The sequence below is a fragment of the Drosophila takahashii genome, chromosome 3R (assembly GCF_030179915.1).
Source record: "Drosophila takahashii strain IR98-3 E-12201 chromosome 3R, DtakHiC1v2, whole genome shotgun sequence".
In the NCBI taxonomy this organism is placed as follows: Eukaryota; Metazoa; Arthropoda; class Insecta; order Diptera; family Drosophilidae; genus Drosophila; species Drosophila takahashii.
The window spans coordinates 34,816,069-34,830,664 of record NC_091681.1 but is presented as its reverse complement, the minus strand read 5'-3'; the positions used below and the strand labels follow the sequence as shown (position 1 = coordinate 34,830,664).

The window sequence follows — 14,596 nt, the reverse complement described above, 5'->3', positions numbered from 1 at the left end:
TAAATTATTTTTCCCTTGCCGTTGGCGACAATTTTTAATTTGCCTTTTTGCCAATTAAAATATTAAAAAATACCTTCTTTGATGGCCAGTCCTTTTTGCCCGTCAAGTGTCCCTTACAATTAGGCCGCAAAGGCTTAGCGGCTTTTAAGTTTATAAGCTGATTTAAGCCGCAGCTGCAGCTGTTGGCCATTTGTTTGATAATAAATTTCGATTCCGATGGTGGAATCGCCCGATGGTTTTTAATTGGTCCTGGGGATTTCACATTTCTCACATTTTGCGAAATTACAGTCACTCGATTTCGTTGGCACATTGTCGAGTGCCCTTTCGAGTGGGTCTTTCGCGGCCAGTTGGCAGCCATAAAACTAACAACCATAGTTTTGCGGTGGCATTAGTTTTTGGCAGTTTTAATTGCCTGGTCAAGTGGCCATAGCCTTTGGCCATAGTTTCTGGCTGTCCAGCGCTGCAGTTGAAATCACATTTCGTTATTATTCTGGCCATAATTTTTCCGCAAATAACTCACCCGTGAAGATTGTCTACATATTATTCAATTAGTGTATAAATCTGGGTATTCATTGTTTTAGTTTTTGGTAAAGGTGTGCATGAAACATTTATTGATGGTTTGCGTACATTATTTAAAATATTAACTTATTTTAAGTTTTTTAATTATCACACAAAATAATCATTATAATTGAAATTATTGTCTGAAATAAAATTTCTCTTAATGCTAAAAATTGACTATTGGTTTTCAAATTTATTTTAAATACTTATATCTATTTTAAATATTCACAAAATAAAATTAAAGTTCAATAAACTAAATATTAAAATCTCATTAGTTTAATTTAAATTAGTAAAATATCTGTTAATTTATCTCCTTTAATTCTTAGGTCTTAAATGCTTTTTTTCCATATTTTTCTCTACATGCTTTAATTTTGTTTTGATCCCAAGTTCATCTGCTATTCGTCTGTTTTGGCCATAAAATTTGATACAAATTTAGGCGAACGGAATGCCACACATGCGGTAAGTCGCATGTTTGTTTGTTGTGGCAAATGCTTCTGACAAATTTCCGCACATCTAACAAATTTGTTATGAGCGTTTTGCACAATTTTCGGGCACGCAGTACGCAGAATGCGGCACACATGCCACTGGCAGCAGTCGAAACCGGCGAATTTAGACCATTAGTCAGGCCAAATGGAGCAGAAACATATGGGTTCTACTAAATTCGGGGAGTAGTACTGCTGCTAACAGTATATTGTGGTGTATATTCTGAATTAATGAACTCGTGATGTAGACATGTCTCACTTGGATCGCAGGCAATTTCTCATTTCTGATGAGAAACTGAAGAAATTGGAGTCCTTCTTTGTCTGCGCCAGCCTTTGGCTGCATTCCTTCGCCATTTGCATGTCTGGCTGCAATTTGCCAGCGAAATGCGGTATGTGAATGCGATAAATATTTGTTAAACAACATTTCTGCAGCTTTGCGGTTCAGTGACTCGCCCGGGCGTCGCAAATTGCGGCAAATTTCTCGCATTTATTTTCCATTTTCCCTCTTCGCTTCGAACGGAGCATTAAAAAACTTTCATAATCATAACTCTGTCTTGAAGCTGGTGCCATTGTTGCCGCCGCTGAAGCTTCTGCGACTCGAGTCGAGGACTTTTCCTTACTTTTTCAACCGAACGGCGATAAGGAGAATGGAAAATCAATACATATTTATGGGTTCATGTTGTGGGTGCGAGTGCACGTACGGAATATCAGCCGCACATATAAGTCCAAAGGAATGGCTTTCATAGGGACTTCATAGGGGCTTCGACTCTGACTCTTTTTGCAGGCTGGCCATTTGCACGTTTCGAAATTCGAATCATAAAATACTTTCCCGTACGCCCGTAGGAATGCGCAAAGGAAAATAATTTTTAATAGTTGCACATGTCCTCGCCTATCCTTTTGGGTGTGCTCACCGGAATGGGCAAAAAATTCGAGTGCAAACAGGTGAGGGTTGAAATGGGATTCTCATAAATTTCTAAGAATTTTACTTTAAGAATTTTGTGGTACATTTATTTGGATATTTTCATTTTTAGTTAAGAAAATATTGGTTTATGGTTTATTTTTAAATGTGACTAAAAGTATGCAGTGAATAAAATCATCTTTATGTTGCATAATGATTGCATACTTTTAGGCACCTTTATAAGAGAATTCAAAGCCCTAGAATATAAATCTTTATTTGGTTGTTGGTTTTATTAAATAAATTTTACCTAGAAATATTAAAATCAAACAACACTTTTTATGCATTCCCTTTCTCTCACCATAATCAAAGGTTTGCTTAAACGGAATAATGCCCTAACATTTTCTATTGACAAACCTCTTACATTCCCCTTTCTTTTCAAGTTGTTGCCCGGCAAAACTGCATTATTTAGTAACAATTAGTTTACCTGTACAGGTAACAGGTAACACGGTACCTGTTCAAACAGCTTAGTTATATGCCACAGTTGGTCGCTATTGGCGGTAATCGGCTTAGGAGCTCTCTTTCAAGAGTGCACTTTGCGGCAGAAAATTGATTTGAAATCGCACGGCACTTGCCACTAAGCCATCTCGCAAAAGGACAGCCAACGGTATTAGGCACGACTAATTTAAAATGCTATTCTTGGGAGTCAGGAATTTGATGGGCAACTTTAAAGGTCAGAATCCGAATGCCAATCAAGCGAAAGTCCAAATTCAATTCATTCCACTCGAACTCATTTAATTTAGTTATCGAATGATTGCCGCTGGAATGAAGGCAAATACTTCCCGAATAAAAAGTGCAGAATTTGGGCACTTACCAGGTGCTCAGCTTCCTCTAACAGAAGTTCCGAATCAAAGTGAAGTTTACTACAACTGACTTTTCAAGTACTTGGCAGCTGGAAACTGAAAAATCCCGCTTCTCTGGCTTTCGCTTTCATTGTCTCTGCATTTGAATGCAGTAAAGGCTTCAAAGCTTTTCACTTTTGATTGATTGCAATTGATATATATATCTATCTCTGCCATGTTGCTTGTGCCACTATGGCGAGAGTGGAAAATTTGAAATTGAAATGGGCGGTACTCGGCGAAAAATCGATTGATTTTCATTTCCCGCATCTGTTGGCTCTTGTTTAGCTAAGATTGAATGTTTTTGGGGATATTTGAAAATAGAATAAATATTCCTGCGAGCATAGAAATTATTTTAATATTATTTTCTAGCTCACAATAATTTTCCTCTGAATATTTGGACAAATTTAGATTTCAATCGATGGCTTTAATTGGCCAATAACTGACGAATATGCGGTATCACAATATAGTTACGAAAGTAATCGGCTTAAGAGCTCCCACTTGGCAGTGCAATTTAGTGCATCAAATGGATTTGCAATGGCACTTGTGTCTAAGCCAGATTACCACGACAGCCAATGGCCTTAAGCACAAGTAATTTAAAGGGTGTAGGATTGCTTGTCTTTTGGCTAAGATTGCTTTCGGCCCAAAAGTAGGCAACAGAGTTTGGTCTACATGTTTTAGAAAATATAGTCTCTTGAGCCAGAACTCCCAAAACTTCACCAAATTGGTGAGTAGGCTTGAGCGACAGGTCGGACTCAGGGTCCCGACCCGAAGTCAATTTCGTTTGGAGTCACACCAAAATTACCAGTGGATCGAAGAAGAAGTTAGTTGCAAGTGCAAAGATCAAAGTTACACAAATTAAAGGAAATCCATAATTTCCAAAATTCCCGGCAATCGCCGTTGCAAGTGGCTTAAAAACCAAAAAAAACACAAGTGCTAAAGTGCCAACCCCTAGTGGGTAAGTTTTTTTGAGTGCGAGAAGTTGATAAAGTGGTGTTTGAACGCCCTAATGTTTTTAGGTGGCACCTAATTACATAACCCCGGTCCGCCAAAAGCCAGGCTTGGGCGTAAGAGGCGTCTGCAGAACGAAAGGCCAACCGGAAGCAATCTCAAAATCGCAAAAGGCCAACCGATCAATCAGCACCAGCAGCAGCAGCAGAATCCGAGATCCCTCAGCAGCAACCAAAGCGCCGAGAATTTCATATTTATATTTATATTATCTACATATTTATTCTACTTTCTACTTCTACGTTTATATGTTGTAGAATAGCCCAGTAGCCAGCGAAATTTAGGCTAGGGTCCATTTACCGGCAATACAGTCCGTAAGCCGTAGGGAAATATAGCCCAAGAAAAAAAAATGAACTAATCAACCCCTCAAATACAAAATCATTTCTAATTACATTTAAAAACTTAAAGTAACGAATTTTACGCGGCATTTTACGCCGCTAGGAGCAGATCAACAGCTGAAATTTAGTTTAAGTAGTTTTAAGAGTATAGCAATCAAGAGAGAAGGTCAATAACAGGAAAATATGCATTAGAGCTGAGCAGTCCCGTCTTTCCATGTACAATTCCCTTCCCTCTCCCATAACTTAACGGCAGAGTACCGTACCGCTGAAGATTACGAGTAAGGCGAGTGAGAGTAACTTAAGCAATCTCTTAAGTAGTTGAGGTTCTCTTTCACAGGCCCCTTCGAGAAGCGCTTCATCGTGGGAAACAAAGTGAGTCCATTGTAATGAATCTCAACTACCTTTTTTTTTTAAATAACACAAAAGTCCAAAGAGACAACAAACATTAAAATTTAACCCCTTACTAAATGCCGTAATAAAAATAAAAAAAAAAATTAAAGAAAACTTCAAATTCCAAAAAATTTCCTCCCCATAAAGCCCAAACCACAACTCCCTGCTCAATAAAATAAAATTTAAAGTCTCACATATAATGGCATAATTTAACATACATACATTCTACCCATTATACCCGCTCTCTACATTTGTATTATTTCATGTAAAATCTAGATGTTATATACATGAACCCAGAAGTATTCAGCGATCGCTAAATTTAATTTTTATTCATTAAATTCGCATTTTTAAGTTCAATCTTTATGTTAATCACTTCTTAGGATCCTAATGCTCTTGGTTAGAATTAATTTTTGTCAGTTAATAGGATTATTGTATGTTTAAAAATAAAATTTATAATGTTCACTGAAGTTGAGTAGAGTCAATAGGGAAGCCATGCGTCGTCGAATGTTATCTGTCGTGTAAAGTGTAGTCGCCTTTTAGGGATCGCCATATATATATCTGGTCGATGGTGATCATGGTAGGGAGGGCAAGTCAGCACAAACAACCGCTGGCATAAAGGCACTTCATCCTTGTTCGTCCTTGTCTGTCCTTTGCTAGTCAATAGTCCGGTCCATTAGTCCTGCGGAGATCCTCGTACCCTTTAGCACGCGAAGTAATAAGATTTTGTTGTTCGTCTATAGAGCAAGTAGCAGCGTTCCTAAAACCTATCCCCGACCCCCCTCTACTGGTAACTCTTGCCGGAACCAGCGCGTGCTCAACGTAGGCTACAAATTACACCAGCTCTCGAAACGTAGTTCGCTACAAGGGGAAGTCTGAGAAACCATCTGGAGTTTTAGATGAAAACTTCTAAGGTTGAGGCAGTTGTAGTGGTAAATACCCATCCAGTTCGTTCCATTCCACATGACATCATTTAATTCAGTTTCGAATGAATGAATAAATGGCAACGGAATCAAAGGGCGCACTTGTAGACACACAGATGCCTCAAGTTTGCTTACATTTTTATGGCTTCAACACTTACCAGGTGCTCAGCTTGGCTTGGCAGTTGCTGGGATGTTCGATGGCTGAGAAATTGACTGCCAAGTGAAGTACATCCTGAAGTATTCAGAAGAGAAGGAGGATGATGCCCTGCAGTGGAAAGTAGGTTCATACTTTGCCTGTTTCTGTCACGGCTCTACTTTACTTTTATGTTTTTGTTTTAAAGAAAAAATGGTGAACATTTTCAGGAAATTTGAAAAAAGAAGTTTTCCGAAAAATATTTATAGGTTAACCATTAAATATTTTAATTCATGGTCTGAATAATATTTCATTTATTTTTATTCGATTTTTACAGTTTTAAGAAGGAAACATAAATACAGTGGTTACTGAAAATATTGGCAAATTCTTAATATAGTTAATAAATTATTGTTTGTTCGTTGGGAATATGCAAACTATTGTTATAAAACTAATGTGATCTGCTTGTGTAGTTAGTGGATGAGGTGGTCATGGACTGCAGTTCAGCGGTTCGCTTCTGAACATCCATCTTCATCTTGGTGGGGCAAATCAGACCCACCCACAACCGACGGTTTGCCGAGTCCAAAAGCACGAAATAGACGAACATCACAAAGCCCTGCATGGTGGCCGTGATGCAAAATAGGTACGAAAAGGCCACACCTGCCTGCATGAAGGCGAAGATTCCGAAGATCCAAGTGAGACCTAGCAAAAAGAACAGCATAATGGAGAGTCGAATCTGCTTGATCACCATTTTCTTTTCGGACTTATGGATGCTTTGGCTTAAAGAGTGCGAAATGCTGTAGAAAACATAGACGAAGATCACCAAGTTCGAGACTGTAATCATGGATACGGGGAGAACCACTCCGAAAATTAGACCATATCCGGAGGGATAACAGATGCCGGTGTCCGTGGACAATTGAGCTTTCGTGGGAATGTATGAATCGGGATCTATAAGGGCCACTAGCAAGGTGGGAACCAAGGGCAGGGCCCACGCAACAATGGCTGCTTTTAGGATGTATCGTGGAGGTCTCTCGATTCCGATTACAGTAACATATCGTTGGAACTGCAGAAAGGCGATGATCAGCATCCAGCTGAAGAGAACCAGAATGGAGTACTGCAGAGCAGCTCCCAAAGCCACACAACGAACTGTATCTCCATTGGTCACCAGCTTTTCCGATACATCATCTGTGTTTAGGAACACAAAGAGCACCATCTGAAGACACATAGCCAGGCAAAGATGAAGGAGAACCTTTGTGGAGGCCTGACTGCGCCAACTTTTGAAGATAGCTGCTGTTAAAAAGATTCCCAGGATTCCTAGGAGGGAGAGACTGCAACCCACGATCGAAATAATGTCCAGAACTTTCTCATTTATGGGGGTTATCAGAACCTCCTCGCCCAGATCGTTGGTTCTATAGCTGCCGCCCACCAGAAAGGCAAACTGAGTGAGATGATCCGTGTGACACTCGATGATGAGATCTTTCAGGAGATTTGAGCTGTTACTAGTAGTTACTCCTTCGTTCGACCAAGTCTGGTAGTTCCAAAAACCGCAGCCACTGCCCGAAGTTAAAGCATTTGCATCCGGATCACGAAGGTTCTCGTTACGAAGAAGAAAGGGTAGCGGTTGGGGAAGAATGTTATCTATTAAATAGAGAGATAAGTCAAAATACTGGATACAAAATGACAATTATACCTACTTTCCAATCCTGGTATAGAAATGGAGATCACCTTGCTGCGGGGCCTTCGACTACGTTGAAGAGAGGTTTCCACGAAGAGAGCATCGTGGGCATAAATCTTAAATATCAAGTAGGTAACTCCCTTGCCTTTAACATCCTTCCATAGACTCTCTGGGAGAAAAGCAGCCGTCTCCAGGTCAGATTCCCGTTTTATTTTATCCAAATCTTCCGAGAAACGTAGAAAGCGATACCAGAAGCCGCTCGGGGAAGCCCTTCGATTCTCAGCTGAGGCAGAAAATATAGCAATTCCAGTTATAAAATCACATTCGGGATTGGCGAAGAAAACGCTAATGTTGCCGGTAATCAAAGCTTGAATTCCTATATCAGAGAGGTTATATGTTTCCACTCCAGTAGTAGCCGTTTCGGCTTCATCACTCATGGGTTTCACTACTACTTTCCCACACTGCTCCTTGGGAACCAATTGCTGCGGCAGAGCATCCATGTAGTTCTCAAACTGGTTTAGCAGTGTATTTGTGGCATTTAGCTGGGCCGAAAGACGCAGGACCTGACTGTCACAGGACATGATCTCCTTGCAGACACTGACCAAATCCACAATGACCGCCGCATCCTTGTCCTGTTGCATCAGGGCTCCGAACATCTGACCCGTCATATGGACATCGACGGGCAGGAGACTCCTGTCCCTTTGGCGAAAAATAGTCCTCATCAACCCGGTCATCTCACGACGTCCCTGGGTGTCATTGGTGCGTCTCCTCCCTTCGAGGACTTCATCGTGTAGGGTATTCAAGTCCTCCGAGATTGTTTGCTCTCTAAAACGCCGAAGACAAACCACAGGATCCCACTGATCAGTAGCCTCCCATTCAGCTCGATAGTCCTTCAGTTTGCACTCCCTCGTCACAGGCATTCCATTTCGCAGTAGACAAACATCGTGCAAAGTGGCTCTTTCCCCTATCTTGGCCCTTTTCCATTTATTCTGATGCGGCGTCTGATCGTGATTGCGGGTTATATAGTCGTGCTGAAATCCCTCCGGCTCGCAGAACATTGAATCACAGTAAATCAGGTTAGTTTTCTTGGTACCAGCGGGATATCTTTCATCCTCCTCCTCACAGTGTTTGTATTCACCACTCTGCGAACACAATTGTCTTTCTTTTGGGCACTTGGCATAAACGGGAGAGGCCAAGGCCAAGGCAAAGAAAAAAAGCTTTACGCATAAGTCGAAATTCATGGCTAATGACTCAGCTGCCACAGCTGTTTGCAGTTCTCCGAAATTCTGTTTATGGATAGGTACTTTTTCACGTCCGACTCTCTGGAAATATCGCGGCACACTGAACTGAACTGAACAATCGATTAGATTTCCGTTGTGTTTTTTTGTTATCAGTTGCCACCACGATCGCTAATCGAAACATTTGGTAGATCACTCAATACTCCAAGAAAAAAAAACCTCAGGTCTAGCGACCTTTAATATAATTTACATTGTGATTAACACGACGGCGGCAATCGAAGAAGAATTCGGACGGACCCCTTTGAGGCAGGGAAGTAAAACCGAACTTGTGACGTCGTCTTTATTTGTGCAAATAGCAATTTCACGCCTTTTTACCGGTCTCTTTCGGTTTTAAATACTCCGACTGATTCACTACCTTCGTACTGGAATTATAAGATAAGAAGCTCTTACCCGGTAAACACGAAACACGAATGAAAAACGATGACGAGCGGCTATCAGTCATTATACGTATAATTACGATATTGTTATTAATGGGTATTTATATCGTAACATTGATTAGTATTAAGTATTTATATAAAATATTGTTTATTATTTAAATAATATTATATATATTTTATTGGAGTATTTCTCTACAAATAAAATTGTTTTTAAATCTTATAAATATTAAAATTGAGAGTTTTGGTTAAATCTATTATTTATTTAATGGAATAAAGAAGAAATACAGAGCTCTTTTAAATTGCTATTTTTTTATTCTATATTGCGATCCTCCATGTGGGTGGAAGTGGTGGTTATCGACTAAAGCTGTGCGGTTCGCTTCTGCACATCCACCTTAATTCTTAAAAAATCCTGTTTTAAACGTAGGTTAATCAAATATTTTGTAAATGTTAATACGTAATATAAGTTGTTTGGATTGTATAAGTAGCCAGGTAAGGTATATCCGTTGGCGAAATAAATAAATTCTTCTTTGACAGAATAGACCCACCCAAGCCCTATATTTTTCTGGGTCCTAAAGCACGAAGTAGACAAACATTACGAATCCCTGCAAGGTGGCCATAGTGAAAAAAGGTACGATAAGGTCAGGCCCACTTGAATAAAGGCCAGGATTCCGAAGATCCAGGTGAGACCAGGATCAGACCAAGTCCCGATGGATAGCAGATGCTAGAGTCTCTGGATAGTTCGGCCGCAGAGGGTAGATACAAATCGGAGTCTAGATAGGCCACTAGCAGGGTGGGAACGAATGGCAGGGACAAGGCCGCAAGGGCAGACTTCAGAATATTATTTCTAGGTCTCTTAATTCTAATGTTTCTGGAGATCTTATAGCTGCCGTAGGAACGGTCGGAAAATTAAATGGAAATTAATAGAAAAAAATTTATTTTATTTTATTTTTATTAAATTTTTTCTTCTCGGAAATAAAGCTTTTCTTTAACATTTCAAAACTTTTAAATTAAACGTCTATAGCTGCTATAGGAAGGATAAAAAATTTGATGGGTGTAACATATACGCAAGTAAATCTACATTTAAGGTAATAAGCTTCGACTGGCCGAAGCTAGCTTCCTTTCTTGTTTAACATGTCAATTAGTCTAGAAAAGTCAGCTGAGATCTCTGTTATCATTTCACTAAGTGCCTTCTTCTTTAAGAAGGCCAGATAAATCACCATCTGTCAAGCAAAATTCATAGCTGCATTATAGGTTATATTTGCAATTATCCGATATTGTTTTTCCACTTAACGAAGAATTTTCTGCCATCCGACTTTTCCGAACTAAAGCACTGTTTCTGTCACGGCTTTCTGTGACACCCCTGAACATAATTTAATATTAATAAATCACATGGATACAATTTCATTCTTTTATTCAATTTTTACAATTTTAAGAAGGAATAAATTCATAAATTCAATGGTAACTAAAAATATTGGTAAACTCTCTTAATAAATTATTGGTTGTTGTTGGTGGATGAGGTGGCCATGGACTGCAGTTCAGCGGTTCGCTTTTGGACATCCATCTCATTCTTTGGGGGGCAAATCAGGCCCACCCACAGCCGACGGCTTGCCGAGTCCAAGAGGACAAAGTAGATGAACATCACAAAGCCCTGCATGGTGGCCGTGATGCAGAAGAGGTACGAAAAGGCCACACCTGCCTGCATGGAGGCGAAGACTCCAAAGATCCAGGTGAGACCCAGCAAAAAGAACAGCATAATCGACAGTCGGATCTGCTTGATCACCATTTTCTTCTCAGACTTATGGATGCTCTGGCTTAAAGAGTGCGAAATGCTGTAGAAAACATAGACGAAGATCACCAGGTTGCAAACTGTGATTATGGTTACAGGGAGAAACACTCCGAAAATTAGACCATATCCGGAGGGATAACAGATGCCAGTGTCCGTGGACAATTGAGCAGCCGTGGGAATGTACGAATCGGGATCTATAAATGCCACCAGGAGGGTGGGAACCAAAGGCAGAGCCCAGGCCAGAATGGCTGCTTTTAGAGTGTATCGTGGAGGACTCTCTATTCTTATTACGGTTACATATCGTTGGAACTGCAGAAAGGCGATGATCAGCATCCAGCTAAAGAGAACCAGAATGGAGTACTGGAGGGCTGCACCCAAAGCCACGCAAAAAACTGTTTCTCCATTGGTCACGAGCTTTTCCGATATATCATCTGTGTTTAGGAAGACGAAGAGCACCATCTGAAGACACATAGCTAGGCAAAGGTGGAGCAGAACCTTTGTGGAGGCCTGACTGCGCCAGCTTTTGAAGATAGCTGCTGTTAAGAAGATTCCCAGGATACCCAGAAGGGAGAGACTGCATCCCACGATCGAGATAATGTCCAGAACTTTCTCATTTATGGGTATTTTCAGATCCTCCTCGCCAAGGTCGTTGGTTCGATAGCTGCCACCCACCAGAAAGGCAAACTGTGTGAGATGATCCGTGTGACACTCGATGATGGGATCTTTCAGGAGATTTGAGCTGCTACTGGTAGTTACTCCTTCGTTCGACCAAGTCTGGTAGTTCCAAAAACCGCACCCACTGCCCAAAGTTGAAGCATTTGCATCCGGATCACGAAGGTTCTCGTTGCGAAGAAGAAAGGGTAGCGGTTGGGGAAGAATGTTATCTGTTAAATGGAGGAGTAAATTAAAATACTGGAAACAAAATGACAATTATACCTACTTTCCAATCCTGGTATAGAAATGGAGATCACCTTGCTGCGGGGCCTTCGACTACGTTGAAGAGAGGTTTCCACGAAGAGAGCATCGTGGGCATAAATCTTAAATATCAAGTAGGTAACTCCCTTGCCTTTAACATCCTTCCATAGACTCTCTGGGAGAAAAGCAGCCGTCTCCAGGTCAGATTCCCGTTTTATTTTATCCAAATCTTCCGAGAAACGTAGAAAGCGATACCAGAAGCCGCTCGGGGAAGCCCTTCGATTCTCAGCTGAGGCAGAAAATATAGCAATTCCAGTTATAAAATCACATTCGGGATTGGCGAAGAAAACGCTAATGTTGCCGGTAATCAAAGCTTGAATTCCTATATCAGAGAGGTTATATGTTTCCACTCCAGTAGTAGCCGTTTCGGCTTCATCACTCATGGGTTTCACTACTACTTTCCCACACTGCTCCTTGGGAACCAATTGCTGCGGCAGAGCATCCATGTAGTTCTCAAACTGGTTTAGCAGGGTATTTGTGGCATTCAGTTGGGCGGAAAGGCGCAGGACCTGACTGTCACAGGACATGATCTCCTTGCAGACACTGACCAAATCCACACTGACCGCCGCATCCTTGTCCTGTTGCATCAGGGTTCCGAACATCTGACCCGTCATATGGACATCGACGGGCAGGAGACTCCTGTCCCTTTGGCGAAAAATAGTCCTCATCAACCCGGTCATCTCACGACGTCCCTGGGTGTCATTGGTGCGTCTCCTCCCTTCGAGGACTTCATCGTGTAGGGTATTCAATTCCTCCGAGATCGTTTGCTCTCTAAAACGACGGAGACAAACCACAGGATCCCACTGATCAGTAGGCTCCCATTCAGCTCGATAGTCCTTCAGTTTGCACTCCCTCGTGACAGGCATTCCATTTCGCAGTACACAAACATCGTGTAAGGTGGCTCTTTCCCCTATCTTGGCCCTTTTCCATTTGTTCTGATGCGGTGTCTGATCGTGATTGCGGGTTATATAGTCGTGCTCGAAGCCCTCCGGCTCGCACAACATTGAATCACAGTAAATCAGGTTGGTTTTCTTGGTTCCAGCGGGATATCTCTCATCATCCTCCTCACAGTGTTTGTATTCACCACTCTGCGAACACAATTGTCTTTCCTTGGGGCACTTGGCATAACCGGGAGAGGCCAAGGCCAAGACCAAAAAAAGCTTTACGCATAAGTCAAAATTCATGGCTAATGGCTCAGATGCCCCAGCTGTTTGCAGTTCTCTGAAATTCTGTTTATGGATAGGTACTTTTTTGCAGGACCGACTCTCTGGAAATATCGCGGCACACTGAACTGAACTGAACAATCGATTAGATCACAGTTGTGTTTCGTTATCAGTTACCACTACGATCGCTAATCGAAACGTTTGGTAGATCACTCAATACTCAAAGAAAAAGAAACCTCAAGTCCAGCGACCTTTAATATAATTTACATTGTGATTAACACGACGGGAGGAATCGATGAAGAATTCCGACGGACCACTTTGAGGCAGGGAAGTAACACCGAATTGGTGACTTCGTCTTTATTTGTGCAAATAGCAATTTCACGCCTTTTTACCGGTCTCTTTCGGGTTTAAATACTCCGACTGATTCACTACTTGCGTACTGGAATCATAAGATAAGAAGCTCTTAACCGGTAAAGACAAAACACGAATGAAAAACAATGACGAGCTAGGCTATCAGTGAATGTGTACAAGTATATTTACGTTATTATTATCAATGGTTATGAGTATCGTAACATTAAATAGTACTAAGTATTTGAACATCAGAAATATATTATTAGAGTCTTTAACCACAAATAAGACGCTATACAAATCTTAAGAATATTTAGATTATCAATTTTGCTTAAATCTTTAATTATTTAACTTTTCTTAAATCAGTCTTAAAAAAGAAGCTTTAACGAAATAGAAAATAGAGAAGCGGTTTTATGAGTAAATGTTGCTCTTCCTTATGGTTTTTTAGGTTATAATATATTCTAATATTGCTATTATTATTTTGTAATTCAGTAAATATCCCGTCTTTTTCCGTATCTGGAAACACTTGAACTGATTCATAAAACACTATATACATTTATTAGGTTTGTTTTAGATAAGCAGTAGTATAAAGTTGGGTTGTGACAGGCGCAAAGGCGTGCTTATCAATCGGTTTAGGTTTTAAAAATGTTTATCAATGAAATATTGTTATGAATTTAGTTTTAAAAGCTTTATTTTAAAACTTTGAAAAAATGTAAAATTAATTTAGTATCTACACACAAAAAAATATGCTTGGTAAAATTGACCAACAAAGATAGTTACGTAACTATTAAAATAGTTACGTGTATTTTGTTTTTGCTTTGGGTTTGTGTCTTTGCTAATTGTGTGTATTTTGTTGTTGTGAAATGAAATTTTATATATTATTTAATTTTCCCTGAGTAAGATAGAATAAATATTTTAATGGGCGAGATCGTCTCATTTTACCTGAGTAATATAAAAGACATATCTGGAAAAATACTCAGACCTTGGTTGCACGAATTTCGATTACCCATTTGGCAGGTTTAGCGTTTTCACACACACAAAAAAAAAACTTGGTAAAATCAACTGTAATAATTGTCAAACAGGCCCCAACCAGCAAAATTGTCAATTCTACTAAGTAAATTGTCATTTCACAACAACAAAATACACACCATTAGCAAAGACACAAACCCAAAGCAAAAACAAAATACACGTAACTATTTTAATAGTTACGTAACTAACTTTGTTGGTCAATTTTACCAAGCAAATTTTTTTGTGTGCAGACACGACCTTCGATTATAATCCACCTGTACAGACTTCATTTTAAGCCAGTTTTTGTGCCAAAATGTAATTTTTATGGCCGACTTCCACAGGCACG

General features: G+C 40.2%; 2 protein-coding genes across 2 annotated transcripts; both read right to left on the bottom strand.

Moving 5' to 3' along the window:
• Positions 1-5,953: 5,953 nt before the first annotated feature.
• LOC108058233 (adhesion G-protein coupled receptor G2) lies at positions 5,954-8,881 on the bottom strand. Its single transcript, XM_017142843.3, has 2 exons — positions 7,315-8,881; positions 5,954-7,258 (listed from the first exon to the last, which is right to left on the bottom strand). Exons 1-2 carry the CDS (start codon positions 8,534-8,536, stop codon positions 6,072-6,074), a joined length of 2,409 nt encoding a protein of 802 aa, XP_016998332.2. The 5' UTR covers positions 8,537-8,881; the 3' UTR covers positions 5,954-6,071.
• Positions 8,882-10,462: 1,581 nt separating this feature from the next.
• LOC108058224 (adhesion G-protein coupled receptor G2-like) lies at positions 10,463-12,915 on the bottom strand. Its single transcript, XM_017142834.2, has 2 exons — positions 11,697-12,915; positions 10,463-11,640 (listed from the first exon to the last, which is right to left on the bottom strand). The coding sequence occupies exons 1-2, from the start codon at positions 12,913-12,915 to the stop codon at positions 10,463-10,465; spliced, it is 2,397 nt and encodes a 798-aa protein (XP_016998323.2).
• Positions 12,916-14,596: the final 1,681 nt, after the last annotated feature.

Bases quoted from the DNA above. Each gene is read 5' to 3' on its own strand.
- LOC108058233 (XM_017142843.3), bottom strand. From the start codon at position 8,536: ATGAATTTCGACTTATGCGTAAAGCTTTTTTTCTTTGCCTTGGCCTTG. The intron at 7,259-7,314 runs GTAGGTATAATT...TCTATTTAATAG, and splicing joins TTCTATACCAGGATTGGAAA to ATAACATTCTTCCCCAACCG.
- LOC108058224 (XM_017142834.2), bottom strand. From the start codon at position 12,915: ATGAATTTTGACTTATGCGTAAAGCTTTTTTTGGTCTTGGCCTTGGCC. The intron at 11,641-11,696 runs GTAGGTATAATT...TCCATTTAACAG, and splicing joins TTCTATACCAGGATTGGAAA to ATAACATTCTTCCCCAACCG.